The sequence below is a fragment of the Rattus rattus genome, chromosome 9 (assembly GCF_011064425.1).
Source record: "Rattus rattus isolate New Zealand chromosome 9, Rrattus_CSIRO_v1, whole genome shotgun sequence".
Classification (NCBI taxonomy): Eukaryota; Metazoa; Chordata; class Mammalia; order Rodentia; family Muridae; genus Rattus; species Rattus rattus.
Genome location: NC_046162.1, coordinates 29,038,886 through 29,057,462, shown reverse-complemented (window position 1 = coordinate 29,057,462; position 18,577 = coordinate 29,038,886). Strand labels below are relative to the sequence as shown.

The 18,577-nt window shown below is 46.5% G+C and overlaps 1 protein-coding gene across 1 annotated transcript in view; it reads left to right on the top strand.

The window, feature by feature from the left end:
• The window catches only part of Itk (IL2 inducible T cell kinase), a 60,715-nt gene extending 43,199 nt beyond the window's left edge, over positions 1–17,516 (top strand). Inside the window, exons 9-17 of the mRNA XM_032912466.1 lie at positions 3,004–3,086; positions 3,828–3,961; positions 4,341–4,415; positions 6,397–6,568; positions 7,996–8,212; positions 9,590–9,654; positions 9,739–9,857; positions 12,694–12,851; positions 16,803–17,516. Of these exons, the coding sequence (XP_032768357.1) occupies positions 3,004–3,086; positions 3,828–3,961; positions 4,341–4,415; positions 6,397–6,568; positions 7,996–8,212; positions 9,590–9,654; positions 9,739–9,857; positions 12,694–12,851; positions 16,803–16,874 (1,095 nt within the window). The 3' untranslated portion in view covers positions 16,875–17,516. The remainder of the gene's footprint in view (positions 1–3,003; positions 3,087–3,827; positions 3,962–4,340; positions 4,416–6,396; positions 6,569–7,995; positions 8,213–9,589; positions 9,655–9,738; positions 9,858–12,693; positions 12,852–16,802) is intronic.
• The last annotated feature ends 1,061 nt before the right edge of the window (positions 17,517–18,577 follow it).

Here is an 18,577-nt window from a genome sequence, read left to right as displayed (position 1 = left end):
TATTCAATCAGAGCCTCTCCTGGGGCACTGAAGTGATTATGTGACGAATTAGTTTAGGGACATGGGAAAGAATCTCTTACATGTTCCGTCTGTTCTTCAACTGACACCTTCTTTAATAATCCGGCCCTCTGCCTAGCCATGAAATGTGATGTTTTTTCTTGTTTGAACATTAAGAAAAATGTCATGTTTCCAGTGATCCTCCACGTTGCTTTCACCAAATGTCTGCACTCTGCATTTCAGGGCTTTCTCTCAGCCTTAGCCCCTCTAGAGAGAGGGTCAATCCCTGTGAGCAGGTGTCCTCTCTTCATGCAAGCAGCAGCAGCTTGCACGTTAGACAGAAGCCTAACCCAGGTCTATTATGCTTCTGTGATCCCAAGATAGCATCAAAGATGCAATGTTGACTTAAAAATGGGTTTGTTTTGAGAAAAGAGCCCCGCCCCACCCCATCCCCAATGAAAGACATATGTCCGAGATATTCTCAGACCACAAAGCATCAGCCCGTCTTTGAATAACATACCTTTGTTTTGAGATTCCCCTCTACAAAATCACCTTCCAATCCTTTGTACAGAAAGACAGATACACACACTGAAACATGTCTCAGATGAAGACAAACACTATAATTCATGCTTCCACCAGATGCTACCACACAGGACCTGATAATAATGGGAACTAATAACCCTCATAGTCAGTGTCCTGGGATTGTATTCCCGGAACTGTTCTGTGCATATTATTCAAACCTACCAATAGCCTTACAAAGGTCATTTCGCAGATGAAGAAATTGACACATGCACTTTTAATCAGGAAACATCTGGAATCAACAATACTCCAAGCTGCTGCAGCTGGAATTCCCTTGAAAGCCCACCTGATCCTTCTCCTTTGTATTCAAGGCTGGTAGGCTGAGGCCACATTCAGAGAGTGGATCAGCATCATGGCCTCACCACAGCAGGGACGTCTGCAAACAGAGAGAGAGCATAAGGAAGTACATAAGTTAGTCTTTTCTCCTATCCTTCCAGGGCTCTACGAATATTTCACCTCCTAACATAATCTCTTTTGTTGTTGCCTCTTTATTTTTTTCTCTAAATGGAGCAATAAGAAAAATCACTCTGAGATATTGTCTGTGTTGAGAGGAAATATTCAAGTCAGTGCCCCTGCAGCCCTCTTCAGGGGCTGTGTACCTGTGGCTACCTCGGCTCCTTGCAGGAAGTATGTGGTAAGGCACTTGCTTTCCTCAGACTCTGAGCTGCTTCAGCCCCAAATGAGACTCCGTGTTGCTGTCACCAAATGTCGCTCACAGGAACTGTAGTGGAGAAAGGCAGTGTTTGGGGGAGGCTGAGCTTTCCGTGCTTTGGGGACCTGACTGTGACCTTGCCTGTCAGTCACCTGGTGTTTACAGAGTACTTACAGCCTTACAGCTGAGGACTGCTGTAATCACACCTTGTTTACAGAAAAACAATGACTCCTTTGAAACAGGAACACCAACACAAACAGACAGCTATCAGTAGTTCGATAAAAAAGATGTTTACGCTCCTCTCCTCAGACAGTTGGTGAGCGTCTGGTCTTTTGGGTCTGTTTCTTCCTTTAGAATAAGTGACAGAACCAGATAAAATCTGCCTCTGCTTGAGGTCTGTTTCTTCCTGTCTCGAGTTTAACCCATCACACTCCAACCAGCCAAGAGCCAAAGCTGCGTGATTTGGCAAACGGTAAAAACTGTGGACAATGCCCATTGAGCAAAGCCATCAAACAAAAAGTCTCTACTCCCAGCAGCCAGAAGGTGGCTGTCAGCTGGCGAATGGAAAACAAGTATGGCCTGACCCTAAAGTGGAGTGTCACTTGGCCACAAGTAGGAGTGAAGTCCTTACACCTGTTACCACCTAGGTGGCCCTTGGAAACAGTAATGTAAATGAAAGGACCCACTCACAGAAAAACACATATGATTCCATTTACAAAAATGTCTACTTAAAAATGTCTAAAATAGGCAAATCTATTTTCAGAATGCTTATTAGAATGCATATTAGCATGCTCCCTCCCCCCCCGTGTGTGTGTGTGTGTGTGTGTGTGTGTGTGTGTGTGTGTGTGTGTGTGTGTATTCATGCAAAACTCTCCTTTGGGACTGATGGGTAGAGGGGTTTCTGTGTGTATATAAACCATAACTGTATGACTCCCATATAAAGTTCCTGTCTAGTTGTGACCTTCACTTATGACCCTCACAATGTCTAATTTCAGTAAGTCATAATTAACAAGCTCTGCAGATGTTCACAACCGGTAGGAGGAGACCTAGGGATTTGGTTCTCAAAACCGTTCAGATTTTACCGTTCCCATCCGGAATGTGTGAGCTGGCATGCCCATTGCTTATGCTGACTCCTCCATCGGAACAAGCAAAACTGCCAGCACTTCCTTCTACCCACCCCCTCTGTCTCTGTCTCTCTGTGTCTCTCTCTGGCTTTTTGTGTATCTCTCTTTCTCTCAACTAGTAGCATCCCACTGTTTCTCCATCTGCCCTTCAGTGAAATCTGCATTGTGAGCAGGGCTCCAGAAATCAAGCCCCATCCAGGAACTGAGGGAACTATCAGGATAAGGTTTGTGCCCCCGAGGAGGTGTAGAACAGGCTGGCACATCACAGAGCAAGAAAATGAATTTGCTCAGGCACCAAAGTTCAAACTCCAATCCCACTGCTCACTATCCGTAGACCAATGGGAAATCCACTTACTCCCTCCGGCACTCACTTACTGACCTCGTTGTCAAAGAGGATAATGGTATCCAGGCTGGGAAATGTCTGTAGAGTCCAGTGCCTGATGAACTGTAAGGGAGAGGACCCGTGTCTGTCTATCCGTATAGGACCTCACATGAAGAAATGCCGCATGGGTAATTGAATGGTGGCTGCCACTACTGAAAGCCTGTTCTGTGCCAGTTAGTGCTTCCTCCTTCTTGAAGCAAGAGAGTGGAGCTAGGTTCCAGAGACTGGGTGTTAGATCACTAACCTTTCACTCTTTCCACCCAATCCAGGGTAAAGAAGGAGCATTCATGGTCCGAGATTCCAGGACACCCGGGACATACACAGTCTCTGTCTTCACCAAGGCCATCATAAGGTATGCCACTCGCTTGGCACAGAGGAATCACGACAGACAGCTGCTTTTGTGTGACAATGTAGACGTAGCGAGATCCGCCCATACATCATGCAGAGCCTCACTAGCAGTGGTGTGGCTTCTTCCAATGCTCCTGTAAAGTTAAAGCCCCAAGTTCAAGGGCAGGACTAGAGAGATGTAATAAGAAACAGAACTGGGTGGATACCAGATCCTTTTCTTGACTTTGGCAAGGCCTGGAGGCAGAGCTCTGAAGACATCACATACTTGCTCCTGTATGTGGTGAGCACATCAGGTAATATATAGAAGAAAGTAGTTTCATCTACAACTGGAAATAGACCAATGCCAGGTCTTGACATGCTAAAAATAAAACCTGTCTGCCATATTGAGAGTCCTATGTGGCAGAGACTCCTGAGTGTGCATGCATGTGTGCAAGTGTGTATGTGTATCTGTGTGTCTGTGTGCGTCTGTGCATGTGTGTGCTTATATCCAGATTCCACCTATGAGAGAAAGCATTCAATACTTGTCTTTCTGAGCCTGGAATTTTTTTGTTTACCACACTAATCTTCAGTTCCATCCATTTCCTTGTGAGTATCCTAATTTCTTCTTCTTTACAGTTGAATAAAATTACAGTGTATATATGAAACACAGTTTTTGGCTATTGTAAATAGTGAAGCACATAAACATGCACAGTCAAAAATCCTCACGCTGTTCTGGTAATAACTGTGTGTGTTCATTTGTTTCAAGTGAGAACAACCCCTGTATTAAACATTATCACATCAAAGAAACAAATGACAGCCCCAAGCGGTACTATGTGGCTGAGAAGTATGTGTTTGACTCCATCCCTCTCCTCATCCAGTATCACCAATACAATGGAGGAGGTAAGTTCTAGGGGACCAATTCCCACAAGGAGACTTGGGAAGAAATGACCGAGTCCCCACTGGGTTCTTTATGCAGCCCCAACTGTCCATAAATAGTAACTCAAGATGCAAATCAGAAACGGAAACAGAAACAAACAAAACAAAAAACTTCCAAATGCCTAGGATCCCCATGCCTCCCACAGGAAATATCTGCTCTGAGGTCACCTTGTCCCTGCCCTCCTATGCTTAAGGATCCTCTCAAGGGCTCTGTGAAAACGGTGGTGGGACTTTTGGAATTTGGAAATACTATTTCACGTACCATTCTTTTCCTGGTGATTTAAGCTAGACAATTGCCATAGCAAAACCCTAACCATAGCCTTTGGTTTTTCTGTCAACCTAGGTTTGGTCACTCGACTCCGGTATCCAGTTTGCTCCTGGCGGCAGAAAGCCCCTGTCACAGCAGGGCTAAGATATGGTAGGCAGATGTTGGACATTTGAGCTAAAACCTACATACCTAAATGTCTGGGACAAATTCTAAGAGTATTTGCTACTAGCCTAACTGTTCTTTAAATGTCAGATGACTTAGAGAGATGGTAAGAGTGATCATATGCATTTGTGTAAGACCAAACACATTTAGTAAGACCAAAGCAATGCCCTTTGGCTTCAGTTAAGGCATTCATTGGGCACTACTTTATACAGAGCACTCTACTAGATGGTCTTGGAAAATGTCAGAAAATATCCCTTAGCGCTGTGTTCTATTCTACCCTTTGGCACTTTTGTTATACTCTAACTTGTTGGGTCTGGGTCTTCTACAAGGGCTGGGAGCTGTCAGCATCAGAAATGTTTATGTAGAATAAAGTTAAGTTTTGAAGATCTAGGACTTTAACTCAGTGGCAGAACATTGGTCTAACCCGAGTCAGGTCCCAAGTTTAATCCCCAGTACCAGAACAAAAAGGCGAGAGGGGAGGACTGTACCTACAGGGCCCCGGGGCCTACTATGAAGTCTGTCCTCCAAAATAGCTTCTCTTCTTGACTCTCTACTAGAACCTAAAGGCATCTCAGTTCACATCCCTTGGTCCAACACCAAAACGTGCTGTTTGAAGAGGAGACTAATCTAATCGTCCATTGTTGTAACCATTGGTGGTTCTCAGACCAGTGTGCAGCCAATCTTTCCAAACACTTATCAAACAATGCTGATCCCAGGACACTCCCTGCTGCTTACCAAAACACTCCCTGACAGCATGGCCTTGGAGTCCACATTATAAACAAGCAGCCCAGTAGCTTTGACCTAGGTCAGCAGGGAAATGCTTGGAGAAACACTGCCATAGAGTCTTCATATGCAGCCCTCAGCACGTGTTGCATACAGAGGATGCTCACATGCTGTCTGCTCTTGAGTCTATACCTCAGCTTGACAGACATGTTGCTGTATCATGCACCAGGAAAGCAGAATATATCATTATCCTCTTCGTGAAAGTTACGCTACTCTAATCGCTGAATCCTAAATTGTCCTGGATGGGATCACAGAGATTCTCTGGTCAGCCCCACTTACTTTGTCAGTAGGAAAATGAGGCTTAACTCCTTTTATTTGTATACTAAATACTTATCAAGAGCCTGCTCCAGGACTAGAGAAAATGGCTGAAAAGTTAACAGAAGTTACTGCTCTTCCAGAAGAGCCAAGTTCATCTCCCAGCACCCAGATTCACTTATAACTCACTCCAGACTCACAGCCACTTATAACTCCACCCCAGGGGATCCAAGACTCTCTTCTAGCCTCTGAAAGTACCTGCATTCATGTGCGTTACACTCAAACAGACTTACACCATACTCATAAATAAAAACAATTCTTTTTTTAAAAAAAAAAAAAAAAAAAAAAAAAAAGTCCTGCCGGAAACAGTTCCCTGCACAGGTCCCCCATGACCCAAGAATAGATCTTCAAGCTCTATTCCTGTCAAAGCCTGGCACAGTGCTATGAGCACAGAGGGCCTCTAAATTCATCCACGAACATGTGAAAAATGCAAAGAAAATTTCCTCTGCAATAATGGCATAAAATTATAGGCCTGGTATTTGCAAATCTCTGTGTACTCTAGAGACTGAGGGAGTGGGATTACAAGTTTGAGACCAATCTGGGATAGATGATGAGTCAGTCTCAAGAGAAAAAAAATCATAATAAACTCTTTTCAATCAGATGCAGCTAAAAAAATGTTGGGACCCTGTAATGATTCCCTCATTTACCTTCTTTATCACACATAAAGCATTGCCTTTTTCTCTCCTTGCTCTCTCCTCCTGCATCATGGCAATTTCAAAAACATGTCCGATGTTAAATAATAACTACTTATGACGGTCTAAGCCATCTTTGAGTCATACTAACCATAGGCTACATAAGACTGTATGTGTTTCTGAGATTCATATCTTATTAATTGCCCTCTCTAAAAGCTTTTCCTCTTCCTCTGTTCCAGGGAAGTGGGTGATCCAGCCCTCGGAGCTAACTTTCGTGCAGGAGATTGGCAGCGGGCAGTTTGGACTGGTGCATCTCGGCTACTGGCTCAACAAGGACAAGGTGGCCATCAAGACCATTCAGGAAGGGGCGATGTCAGAAGAAGACTTTATCGAGGAGGCAGAAGTCATGATGTGAGTCAGAGCACGGGTGTGCAGGCGTGCTGACAAGGAGGGCCTGGGCCGTGTTTGTAAAATTCCACTCTGATGTCTTGGCGTGCCTCAGCTGTCGACTCCTACTACATAAGGAAAAAACAAAAAGAATCCTGTTAGGCCTGAGGAGACGGAGATGGCTCCAGCGGTGAAGTGCTTACTGCATGCACAACCACCAAGGCCTCGGTTCAAATCTGAAGAAATCATGTTATTAAAATGAAAAAAGAAGTTGGACGTGAAGGCATGTACTTGGTGCCCCAGTGCTGGGGAGATAGACATAGGCAGGTCCAGCCTAGGATACTTGGCTAGTTCCAGGCCAGTGAGTTCCTGTTTCTAAAGAGGGGAGGGGAGGGAGGGAGGGGAGGGGAGGGAGGGAGGGAGGAGAGAGAGGAGAGGAGAGGAGAGGAGAGGAGAGGAGAGGAGAGGAGAGGAGGAGGAGGAGGGAGGCTGGAGAAAAAAAGTGGTTAAGCGCACTTGCAGTTCCAGAAGATTGGCACAGGCACACACACAGTGCACCCACATACATGCAACTGTACAAAGAAAACAGAGCCCTCTAAACAAGCACGAGCAAAGCACATATGAAATCATGGAGATGGTTGCAGACTGCACAGGGCCCGTGTCTGCAGGTCTGCAGCAGGTCTTCTGCACGTGTATTACGGCTTCCACTGGGTGTTTTTATGGGAATCCTGGGTATGTGGACAAGTGAGGTCTCTGATTCTTGTGCCTTCTCGCTCGTTTGTCTCTTGTCCAGCTCCAATGTGTTTGTTTTTGTTTATCTTCTTATATTTTATTCTTATCTCTTTGAAGCCTATTTGTTTTCTAATGAGAAACAGAAAGAGGGTGGATCCAGATGGGAGGGGAGATGGGGAGAAACTGGGAGGAGTAGGTGTGAGGAGACGGTAATCAGGATATGATGTGTGAGGAAAAAAATCTATTCTCAAAAAGAAAGGAAGGAAGGAAGGAAGGAAGGAAGGAAGGAAGGAAGGAAAGAAGGAAAAAAGAAAGAAAGGGTTGATGATTCCTCAGGAATAACACCCATAGTTGACTTGTGTCCTACACAAAGAGAAGGAGTGGGGAGAGAGAGGAAGGGGAAGGAGAGAGGGAAGGAGAGTGACAGACAGACAGACAGACTTCAGCATGATCTACAAGACCTGCTATATGTCTGGCTCTCTGGTCTCCTCTTCCACCCATCTCTGCTGTGGCCCACACTGGCCTCTGTCCATCTTCATTCATACCAGATGACTCTCTGATATGCCCAGACCTTGGCTCCCACGACCCTTTTAAGTTTGGGTGTGAGGTTTGGTTCTCTTCTCAGAACCATGAGTCGGGTGAAGTGACGTGCCATCATATGCCCAGCACTCTTGGAATACTGGATTTAGGTCATCTCATCTCTTGCCTTTTTCTTCCAGGAAACTCTCTCACCCCAAGCTGGTGCAGCTCTATGGGGTGTGCCTGGAGCAAGCCCCCATCTGCCTGGTGTTTGAGTTCATGGAGCACGGCTGCCTGTCGGATTACCTTCGAAGTCAGCGGGGTCTCTTTGCTGCAGAGACCCTGCTGGGCATGTGCCTGGACGTGTGTGAGGGCATGGCCTACCTGGAAAAAGCCTGTGTCATCCACAGAGACCTGGTATGAGCAAATGCAGGGGGCCAACACCTGCAAGAACAGGGCAAAGGAATGCATATTCCCCTGTAATGCAATGCTACCAAATCTGAGGGAGCATCACTGAGTAGCGTGTCCCACACGGCCTTCCCTCCTCTCGGCCTCTTCCTGCTCCACCCACTTCAGGAGGCCCCTGATAGGGAAATGTTTCCAGTGCTCAGATCTGAACTACACCGGGCCATTCCTCGAACATGTGCCCTCAGAGTTTCAATCCACATTCTTCTAACATACAACTACTCCTAATTACCTTCTCTGTGCCTCAGTTTCCCCCCTGTAAAAGTGAAGGGGATAGGCCAGAACAGTTTCACTTTATAAAACCTATTGTTTGCATATGCTGAGTGTCCAAAGTGATAGTTTCCTTGTGCCTTTTTCCCATGTATGCCTCCTATGCTTTGATCGTATTCAAACTCTTCCTCACCATCTCTTGTCCCTGATCTCAATGGCTCCCTTCCTCTTCACAGGCACTTCCACTTCTACCTGCATGCTTCATTCATTCATTCATTCATTCATTCATTCATTCATTCATTTTTAATCTAGATCTCATGTGTGAGGAAAAAATGACCCATGCTGTTTGTCCTTAAGTGTAGCAATTTCACTTAACCAGATGTTCCCCAGTTCCATCCCACTTCCCCCAAATGGAATCATTTCATTCCTCCTTGTGGCTGAGTACCCTCCCCTCCACCCCCTCACCCCAATCTATGTCTATACACATCACCTTTTCTTTACCCCTTCTCTCATTGATGGGCACTTGGGCTGAAGCACTGTTTTTCTACCAAAGCTGCACCAAAACCTGAGGGGCAGCCTGGGAACCTCTTACAGGCAGGGATCATGAGTAGTCATGTGAGTCCCCAGTTGGACAGGGAAGTACTTTTCAGTATGAGACCCACCCACCTGTTCTCCTGTCTCCCGGAACTCTTTGGAGACTACCTAAAGGGATACTGACAGGGGCCAGGTACTCTCCCCACTAAGGATAGCATTAGGGGATTGGCCTTCTTATTAATCACTTTCATATTAATCGCTTGGGAGGCACTGCAGGCAGCCCCAATGTCAGCACTGCCTGCCCTGTCAGGTTGCATTCCAGTGAATTACTGGATGCACAAGGCTGGGTCTCTCTAATAATTAGAAAATAAACTCTTCATCCTAATAAAAGGACTTGCACTCTCGGCTGGCTCGATGAGTTTCCAGCTAGCTCTGCAGGCTGCCGGTGACAATCAACATCTGTAAGGCTCTGAGTGACTTTGTACAGCAACACAGAGAAATAAAGCCTAGTGATGGGAGCCCCTTCCTCTCCTGGCTCACCACCCACGACTTTATTTCTCATTTGCCTACCCGCCTCTGATCTAGGCCGCCAGGAACTGTTTGGTGGGAGAAAACCAGGTCATCAAGGTGTCCGACTTCGGGATGACAAGGTAATGGAAGGGTGTGGGATCAGCTGCCGTCAGGAAGGAGACTCAGCCCTGCACTGTCCTGACCTCTTCCTCGCCTCTTCCCAGGTTTGTCCTTGATGATCAATATACCAGCTCCACGGGCACCAAATTCCCAGTGAAGTGGGCATCCCCCGAAGTGTTCTCCTTCAGCCGCTACAGCAGCAAGTCAGATGTGTGGTCATTTGGTAAGTGTCACCCTGAGCCCACCCTGTGTGATCTGGAACTGTGCACCAGCTGTTTCCTTCTCAAATGCAAACAAAGTCTACTTTGTTCTGACCCCTGTGGAGAAAGAACCCACGAGGGCCTGCGTGAGAACAGCCTGAAGTGTCCGAGCAGCCTCTTTTTGCTGCCTTTATCTCTAGATATCTTTAGAACAGCTAAGAAATTAAAAATAATAATGGAAAAGGAGACTTGGGGTAGCTACTGTGAGCTGGAAAGCTGGAGGAGTCAGGAGATTGGAATATGAAGCTGAAAGCAGGACCTTACTGGGTCCAACATTCCCGTACGCAATCCTCTGTAAGCTCTTGTCACTTCACCATGGTTTCCTGAGTGTCTGTAACACTCCTGGGCTACTCAGGGGCTGAGAAGCAGGAGGGCACAGGGCAGAAGAGACTTCTATCCTCTTGAAGCTAAACTTTTGGGGAGAGGAGACAGATGACTGTCACCGAAGTGGAGTTTGGGTCCGTGAGTGCTGTGACTCAAGGAAAGCAGCATTGGTAGAGAGTATTTAGGGCGGGGGAAGGGTCCGTTTTACCCAGTACGCTCTGGAAAGGCCTTCTAGAAGTAACTCTTGGAGAAGCTTCTCCATTCAAATATTCATGAAGCTGTGTCCCTGGCAGGGACAAGAAAGTGTGAAAACTCAACTACATCCAGAGATAGCAAAAGTTCCTGAGTTACAGGGAGAACAAAGACAGCAGTTACAGTTGGTGGGAATGAATGAATGAATGACATTAACATGTGGGAAAGGTTAAATAACTTGCTGAGTTTGATGTCAGTCTAACTCATAATTTGTGCACCCAAACAGTGTGCATGAAAGTGTACCGAATAGCCTCTCCAATATGATGGCTGTACAGATGGCACTTTGGAGAGAAACCACTTTGGGTTGACCTTGCTATTCCATGTGAAAGGTTTGCTAGGGCACAAACTCAGTGGCACGAGCATGGGAGATCAAGTCTCCCAGGGTAAGAACCGGTGATGCGATCTTCACTTTAGAGTGCCCATTCCCACGAGCCCAGAGCTCGTTAATTATGAATCTTTCTGCTCTGTTCCTTAGTTCAACACACAAACACACACACACACACACACACACACACACACACACACACACACACACACACACACCCCTCTGGGCTTGGCTGTTACTGTTAACAGGGTAGAAGTTACAGGATGAATTTGGAGGCAATTGTTCTGGTGTCTTCCTTGCACAACTGTCCACAAGTATAGAGGAAGGCCAGAGACAACTCGTGGCTATCTCTCTGTGGGTTATAGAGCCACTGACACTGCCAAGGTGGCACCCAACAAAGATGTTTAGAGTGTGAGCTATACGCACGTTCACCAGCACATTGCAGGACGGAGTTTGGGAAGTCTTAGCGTGTCAACCCGAGGATAGTCTACTGGGTTTTCCAGAAGTCTAAAGTGCATCCCTTCCTGAGATGTGTGATTTGAAAAGAGTCCAGGAATGAGGTTGAGAGACAGGGGTAGAACAGAAACAAGTAGGAGCAGCAGGGCACACTGGTGTATAACACGGGGGAGGCAGAGGCAGATCTCTGAGTTCCAGGGCAGCATGGTCTACAGAGGGAGTTCCAGGACAGCCAGGGCTTTTACACAGAGAAATCCTGTCTCAGAGAAAAAAGACAGACAGGCGGACAGGCAGATGGGAAGATGGACAGGTGGACAGACAGAACGAGGAAGAAAAGAGAAAGACAGACAGTAGTATGTGCAAACCACAGCAACCTGCAGGCTACGAGCCTCCTGCCTGGCTGAGCCTTGTGGGTTTTGTCATAAACGCAGTCTGTGTGATTTATCCCATTGCTTTCTTGAGCGAGTCAGCAGCCTCTATAAACTCCGCCTCTTCATGCCCCAGAGGGTTCGAGTTAAAGCAGTCAATCCCCAGTAGCCCCAACCACTCACTTCAGAAGACACCTCACTAGGAATCCTGGCACCCTGGGACACTGAACAGTCTTCCTCACGGTCAGAGTCTGATTCCCAGGTCTTTGGGTACCTCAGAGGAGCCTGCAGGTCAGTGACCCCAGGAGGAGGGTATTAGGGTGAGTTCAGAAGTCTCCCATTCGAACACGCGTAGGAGCTGACTCTTAGTGGGTATTTGAGGATCAGACTTTGGGGAACTCCATCCTCCAGTCCTGTAGTTTTACCCCTCTGGTCAGGACACCAGCAACCTCCACTTTTTTTCTGAGTCTGTGATCTGTCAGTACACGAGAAAGACAAAGCTGAGGCAGCTTGTATATGGATGAAGAAGTGGAGAAACATGCTGTGGGAAGATGCTTTCCCCTCAGTGTCTACAAACAAGTTAAGATTCTGTCTATGAAATGCCTGACACCAAAAATGGTTTAGACTTTAGATTTGGGATATTTGCATGTATGTGTACGTAAAGGTATTTATAGCTATGGTGTGGGGTAGGAGAGAGAGAGAGCGAGAGAGCTTGGGAATGAAACTGAAGTCTAGACATAAATCCATTTGCTTCGTATATACCTCAGAATCTCTCCAGAAGAACTAGTGGCCTTTTCTAGACTCCTCAAGCACATGCACATACATGGCGATCACTCATACACACACACACACACACACACACACACACACACACACACACACACACACAGAGTAAAAAAATATTTTAAAATAGAACAATGAAAAAAATTAAGGGAAGGCCTGATACTGCACTTCTAGACGTCTAGAGGGGTAGACTTAATACTCACTCCAAGGGCCCTGTTGCTTGTGGGTGTGAGTCTCTCTGGTACATGTGCAACTTCCCTTAGCTGTTGTTCTGCTCACTGCTGCTTCTAGGTGTACTGATGTGGGAAGTCTTCAGCGAAGGCAAAATCCCATATGAAAACCGAAGCAATTCAGAGGTCGTGGAAGACATCAGCACTGGCTTTCGGTTATACAAGCCCCGCCTGGCCTCCCCTCATGTCTACCAGGTCATGAATAACTGCTGGAAAGAGGTCAGTACACAGGGAGATTCCCCCTGGATCGTAACACACACTTTCAGGGACCGCATCAAGCCAGAAAGGACATGACCTACAAGGATGGGGATCAAGGAAGACCATAATAAACAGGCAGGGCTTTGTACATGTTTCTGCATATAATCATATTTTAACTATATGTACATAGGGAGTACAATATGATATTTCAGTGTGTGGTTATCAATGTGTACTGCTCTGTGGTTCCTTGGCTTTTATTGTTTATTTCTTTTTTATTGTTGAGTAGTACTCCATTTGTATGGACATACCATAGTTTGTTTATTCATGTGCTTACTAAAGGAGCTCTCAGTTTCCAGCAATTATGAGAAAACCTGCTATAAGCGTTTACTGCATGTGAATCTATTAAGGTGAATCTAACGGACATAAATTTTCAACTCAGTTGAGTAAACGCCTAGGAGTGGCTGCTGGATCATATGTTAACACTGTTTGGTTGATTTAAGAAGCTAAACGCTGTCAGATTGTGTTCCTAAGTCTTTTGTCCATTCTTAGCAGTAATGATGGATTCTGGTGCTTTTGTTTTTATTGGTTTGTTGGTTTGTTTGGTACTGTGTAGCCCCAGCTTTCCAGGCCCTGAACCCACAGAGATACACCTGTCTCTGCTTCTGCCTCTTAGGTGCAGGAATTAAAGGTGTACACCCCCATGCCCAGCCCTGCTGTGTCTCATACGCACCAGTACTGGTTATGCTGGACATCACCGTTCCTACAGAGGAGGGGGAGATTATATTTTATGTTGTCTCATCTGCCATTTCTTTAGTGGTTGGCCGTGCTGCACCTCTTTTTGTTTCTGTGCCATCTGTAATCTTAGTGAAATGCTCGGGTTGTTTATTTCCCGTCATTGGCTTTAGAAGGGTTCCTTATCATTATATGCTTTGCAAATGTTTTCCCCAAGCCTACAGTTTACCTTTTCATTCTCTTAGCAATTTCCTTAATGCTTTTACTTAAAAAACTATGCGTGCGGGTGTTGTGCCTATACACGTGTCTGTGCACCCTACTTACGAAGTTCCACAGCGAACAGAAAAGGACTTCAGAACCCCTGGGACTGTAGTTTCAGATGGTTGCGAGCAGCCCCATGGGGCTGGGAATCAAACCCTGATCCCAGCAAGTGCTCTTAACCACTGATCCATCTCTCCAGCCCTTACTAGTGTCACTTAAATCACATTATTTATTTATTTCGTGTGTATGTGTATGCAGCCCCGAGGGCGGCGTACACTGTCCGTATGCGCCTAGGTAGGTCAGAGGACAACTTGCAAGGGTCAGTTCTCACCTTCCGCCTGTGGGTCCCAGGGATGGGGCTCAAGCTGTCAGTTAGCAGCAAGCGCTTTTGCCTTCTGAGCCATCCCACCGTCCCTCTGGACAGGGTCTCTTACCGAATGGAGGTTTTCCAGTTTTAACAAGTTCAGCATCATTTTCCCCCATGAATTGCGCTTTCGAAGTTGTAGCTAACAACTCCTCATGAACAGAAGTCACTCAGAAGTCACTCAGAACAGTCACTCAGAACAGTCACTCAGATCTCCTCCAATAAAGATCTCGTAGAGGTTTAATTTATTATTTCTGTATTCTTTTAAATCTTTGCTCCTTCTCAAAATCATGGCCACTTTTTAATTGTGATTGCTGTGCACGCACACTCGCGCACGCGCGCGCACACACACACACACACACACACACACACACACACACACGCACATATACAGATATACAAACTCAAACCTACTCAGTCCACTTAATGTTATTTGTATGTGTAAGATTTGGGGAATGACCACTGGTAACCACTTAGGGGGCTCATCCCTGGGGAAGACGACGTCTCCTACTCCCAGCATTCCTCATTTGCATATAGTTCCCAGTTCAGGGGTGAGGCCTGGTAAGAATCTCCCCGTTCCATTTTGCATGGCTCTTGTCGTCGTACTTCTTCAGACCTTGTTTCGGCAGCCATGGGGGCATGATGGGTGAAGCTAGCCTGTCTAGGAGACACAGTCTCACGACAGATTTCCTGGTCCTCTGGCTCTTACAATCTCACCCTCCCACAATGGTCCTGCATCACTGGGACAGGGGTCATGTTACAGATGTGTTCGTGGAGGCTATCTACTCATTCCCTATGTTTGACCACTTGTGGATTTCTGTAACAGTCTCCATCTGTCGCAAATGGATGGGTTTGTTTTGTTTTGTTTTGTTTTGTTTGTATTTCTTTTTAATGAGGAGTGAAAGCCACACTTATCTGTTAAAGGATAGATATTTAGAGTACGGTTAGGAATTAAGCTGGTTTATAAAGTGTCATAGGTCTTCTCTTAGATCTGTGACATCACCAGCCCCGGGTAGTTGGGTAAGTTCCTAGTACCAGGCATGATTGTCTCCCTATTGAGGAGTCTTTAAATCTAATAGGAGAGCTGTTGGCTACCACCAGTATGAGTGCCAGTACTGCATCCTTAGGGTCATAGTGCCATGCTCAAAGCCATGTGATCTTAGCTGGGTAGGATTGCCCGTGGCTTCCCTCTCTTGGAAGATTTCCAAGCACCTTTCAGTGCAATGAAAACTAGACCTAAGGGAGGAGGCTTTCAAGTCACAGCCAGCTTGTCTCCTCGAGGTCTTATGTCCAAAGTGCATGGTGTCTTCAGCAATCAGCAGTTACCTTCGACCTCTGGGAGGCGATGGAGGGCAACAGCAAGTCTATGTTGTTTGGGAGGGTTTCATGGGCTTCCATGACCAGCAACTCTAAAGGTAGTTTCTCAGGCCTAGTGTTTAGGTTTTTGTTAGTCTGTGGTTCTTGGTGGGGAGCATTGTCAGCCCAAGTGGGTAACTTTATTTAAACCACATATGTATACGCAGACTTATATGCCTTGCATATAACTCTAAGTAAATATATAATGTGATTCCTGGTGACTTTCTCCAGACATCCTTAGTGCTGTTTACTGTCACTCTTCCTATTACTGACTTCCCTCTCCCACCCCCAGTCAAGGCTGCCTCCCCCATTTTACTCCTGAAACCACTTGTCCTATGGTTTCACCTTTGACCTTCAGGTTCATGATAGACTAGGGTCTACTTTCTTGTGAGCAGCCTAGGTTTGCTACTTGAACTGCTGGTTCCTATGTGAGAGGGCAGTTACAGCACTGTTTGTTGTCCAACTCATCCCATTGTCTGCTTGCTGTGCTCATCAGGGTCTCTCAGGACCCCTGCTCTGTCCCTCTGATCCACTGTGTATCTTTTCACCAGTGTCACCCGATGAGGAACTTTACAGTAAACCCCGAGGTGGGGCGATAACCGTCTCCCATCTCTGTTTTTCTTCCTCCATTGTATTTGTTCTCTGAGACTTATGTCTCTTTTATATACATTTCGGAGTCAGCTAGTCAGTGCCACGCAATCGAATGCTGGGTGGTTCGGTTGGCGTTGTGTTGAATCTGTAGATCATATTGTGAGGCAGTGACAACTTAACACTAGTGTTGGCTTCAAGCATCTCTGATTTAACATAATATTATATCTTCCTTATATATATATCCTATACATACAGTGTGAGCTTTAAACATAAATATTTCCTTTTTTGTTACTTAGTGCTGTTGGGATACATTTTGCGTGGTTTGCTTAATTCTCAAAACCATCCCATGAGCTAGACTTCATCTCCTTTTTACTGATGGGAAACCTGATCTTCAGAGAGGTTTTTCTGTCCAGTCTCACACAATGGGCAAGTGGTGGGGCTGAGATTTAAGTTCAGTGTCATGTGTATAAGGTTCTGGGTTTGATCCCCCTTTTAAAAAAGAGGCAAGAATTAAAAATTAGGTCATCTGGTTTCAGACTCTCTACAGCCTGCGTGGAATCATATTTTGAACTCAGAGTGGATGTTGTTATTAAATTCTGGCCTGCTTTAAACTTTGCTTGAATGCACAGGTATGAGGAACTTATAGAGATCTCTTTGTTACTCTCCAGAAACCGGAAGACCGGCCACCCTTCTCCCGGCTGTTAAGCCAGCTGGCTGAAATCGCAGAATGTGGACTTTAGCAGGGACTCATTGACCAGCCACCGCCATGAATCCTGAGCGAAGAAACAATGTCCCTTTTCCACAGCATTAAAAGCTGCCACCAGCCCAGGACCCCCACAGGTGCCTGGACCATGGCGGCAGCACGTGTGCAGCCACAACTGCAGCATCCTAGAAGACGCTGGAGGGCCAGCTGCCGAGCCAACAGCTGGGCCACAGCTGGAGCAGTGTCTCTGTGTCTGCCCCATCCCAGCCTCTTGTCATATGCTGTACTCGAGGCTCCATCGCCCGCTCTCAGGGAACATCCCTTCCCCTTCTCAGCAATCAGGAGAGGCAGATGTAGGCCACGCTCTTCTTTTTATTATTATTTTAAGAATAGTTCAAGTAATCTTTAATTTGACCCAACGAGACTATGTGCCTATTTTATGGATGGGAGAGTAGGAAAGCACCGTTCTTTTTCTAAGAAACGCACGGGGTGGTTAAAGCAGGGTGTTCTACTGCTGCAAGGCTGGCAGCCACAGCTTCCTGCCACACACGAGGTGGAGTGGATGCTTGTGCCAGAGGCCGGATGTCATACAACTTCAGAGCACACTGCCACCTCTCTTTGATGGGGCACAGCGAGCTCCACTGGGTGGATAAAGTAGGACGACACATTCAGAGCCCACGGCTGGACCACGGGGTGCCTGAGTCTGGTCAGGAATGAGAGGGCCTCGGATGGTGGGAACAAACAGGTGCAGAAGAAGTCTTTGGGTCGTTACTGATCCTATGACCCTGTCTAATGGCGAGCTACGTGCGTGACTGGATCTCCTGTTCTGCGTAGAATGCTGTGGCGATGACTACAGAATGTTCACCACTCCAGCCTCTCAGGAGCGGCGTCCACACGGCACTGCCCACACGAACCGAGATAGGGCAGCACTGTGATGATCGTGGGACTTTGAGACATTGGGTTCTCTCAGGCCTTAGGGGTTTGTTTAGCAGTCTGAAGGTTGAATCAAGCACTGGGCGGTGCTTCCAAAATGCACAGAATGTTGATTGGCACTTGCACAGGTGACAGGCAATCAGCCCGCATGCTGGTTATTCCTGAGGAACCTCAGTTCATCCCAAGCCAGACAACTGTCCCGGTGACAGAACTGGGAAGGACAGAGATTGAGACGCCACCCAAATATAACTCCAGGGCAGCCTCTTAGCTCTTCTCAACACTGCCTCCTGCTGAGACCGGACTGCTAAGGACGGTAACACAGGGAAGTCAGACCTTAAGCAGCACACCCCCACCCAACCATGTTGTTCCTACATAGAGCACTGGGGGGCACAGTGGGACCCTCCAATTTGAAATGGCCTGTTCTTTTTCTTCATCTTCATCCTCACCTTCATCTGAGTTCACAACCCTCGAGCCACTCAAAATTAACCCTTTCATTCTCCCAGCCTACCAGAGTCACATCGCCCGAGGCCATTTATACAAGAGCTTCAAAGGTGCTCTCAACTAGCCTCCTGCAGACTGTTTCCTGTAATTATCCCTTCAACCTAGAGCTGGATCTCTTGTGAGGAGGAGGATTCCCTGATGCCAGGCACACTTGATTTCCCTGCGGTGTTCAAACAAAGCTCCTAGAAAAATGATCAGAGTCACAGATTCCTCTTCCTAAGTCACACAGCATTTGGTCTGGCTTGCTCTCCAGATGCATGACTTCCGGCTGTAATCACCGTGTCCAGATAAAACTCTGTCACTCAG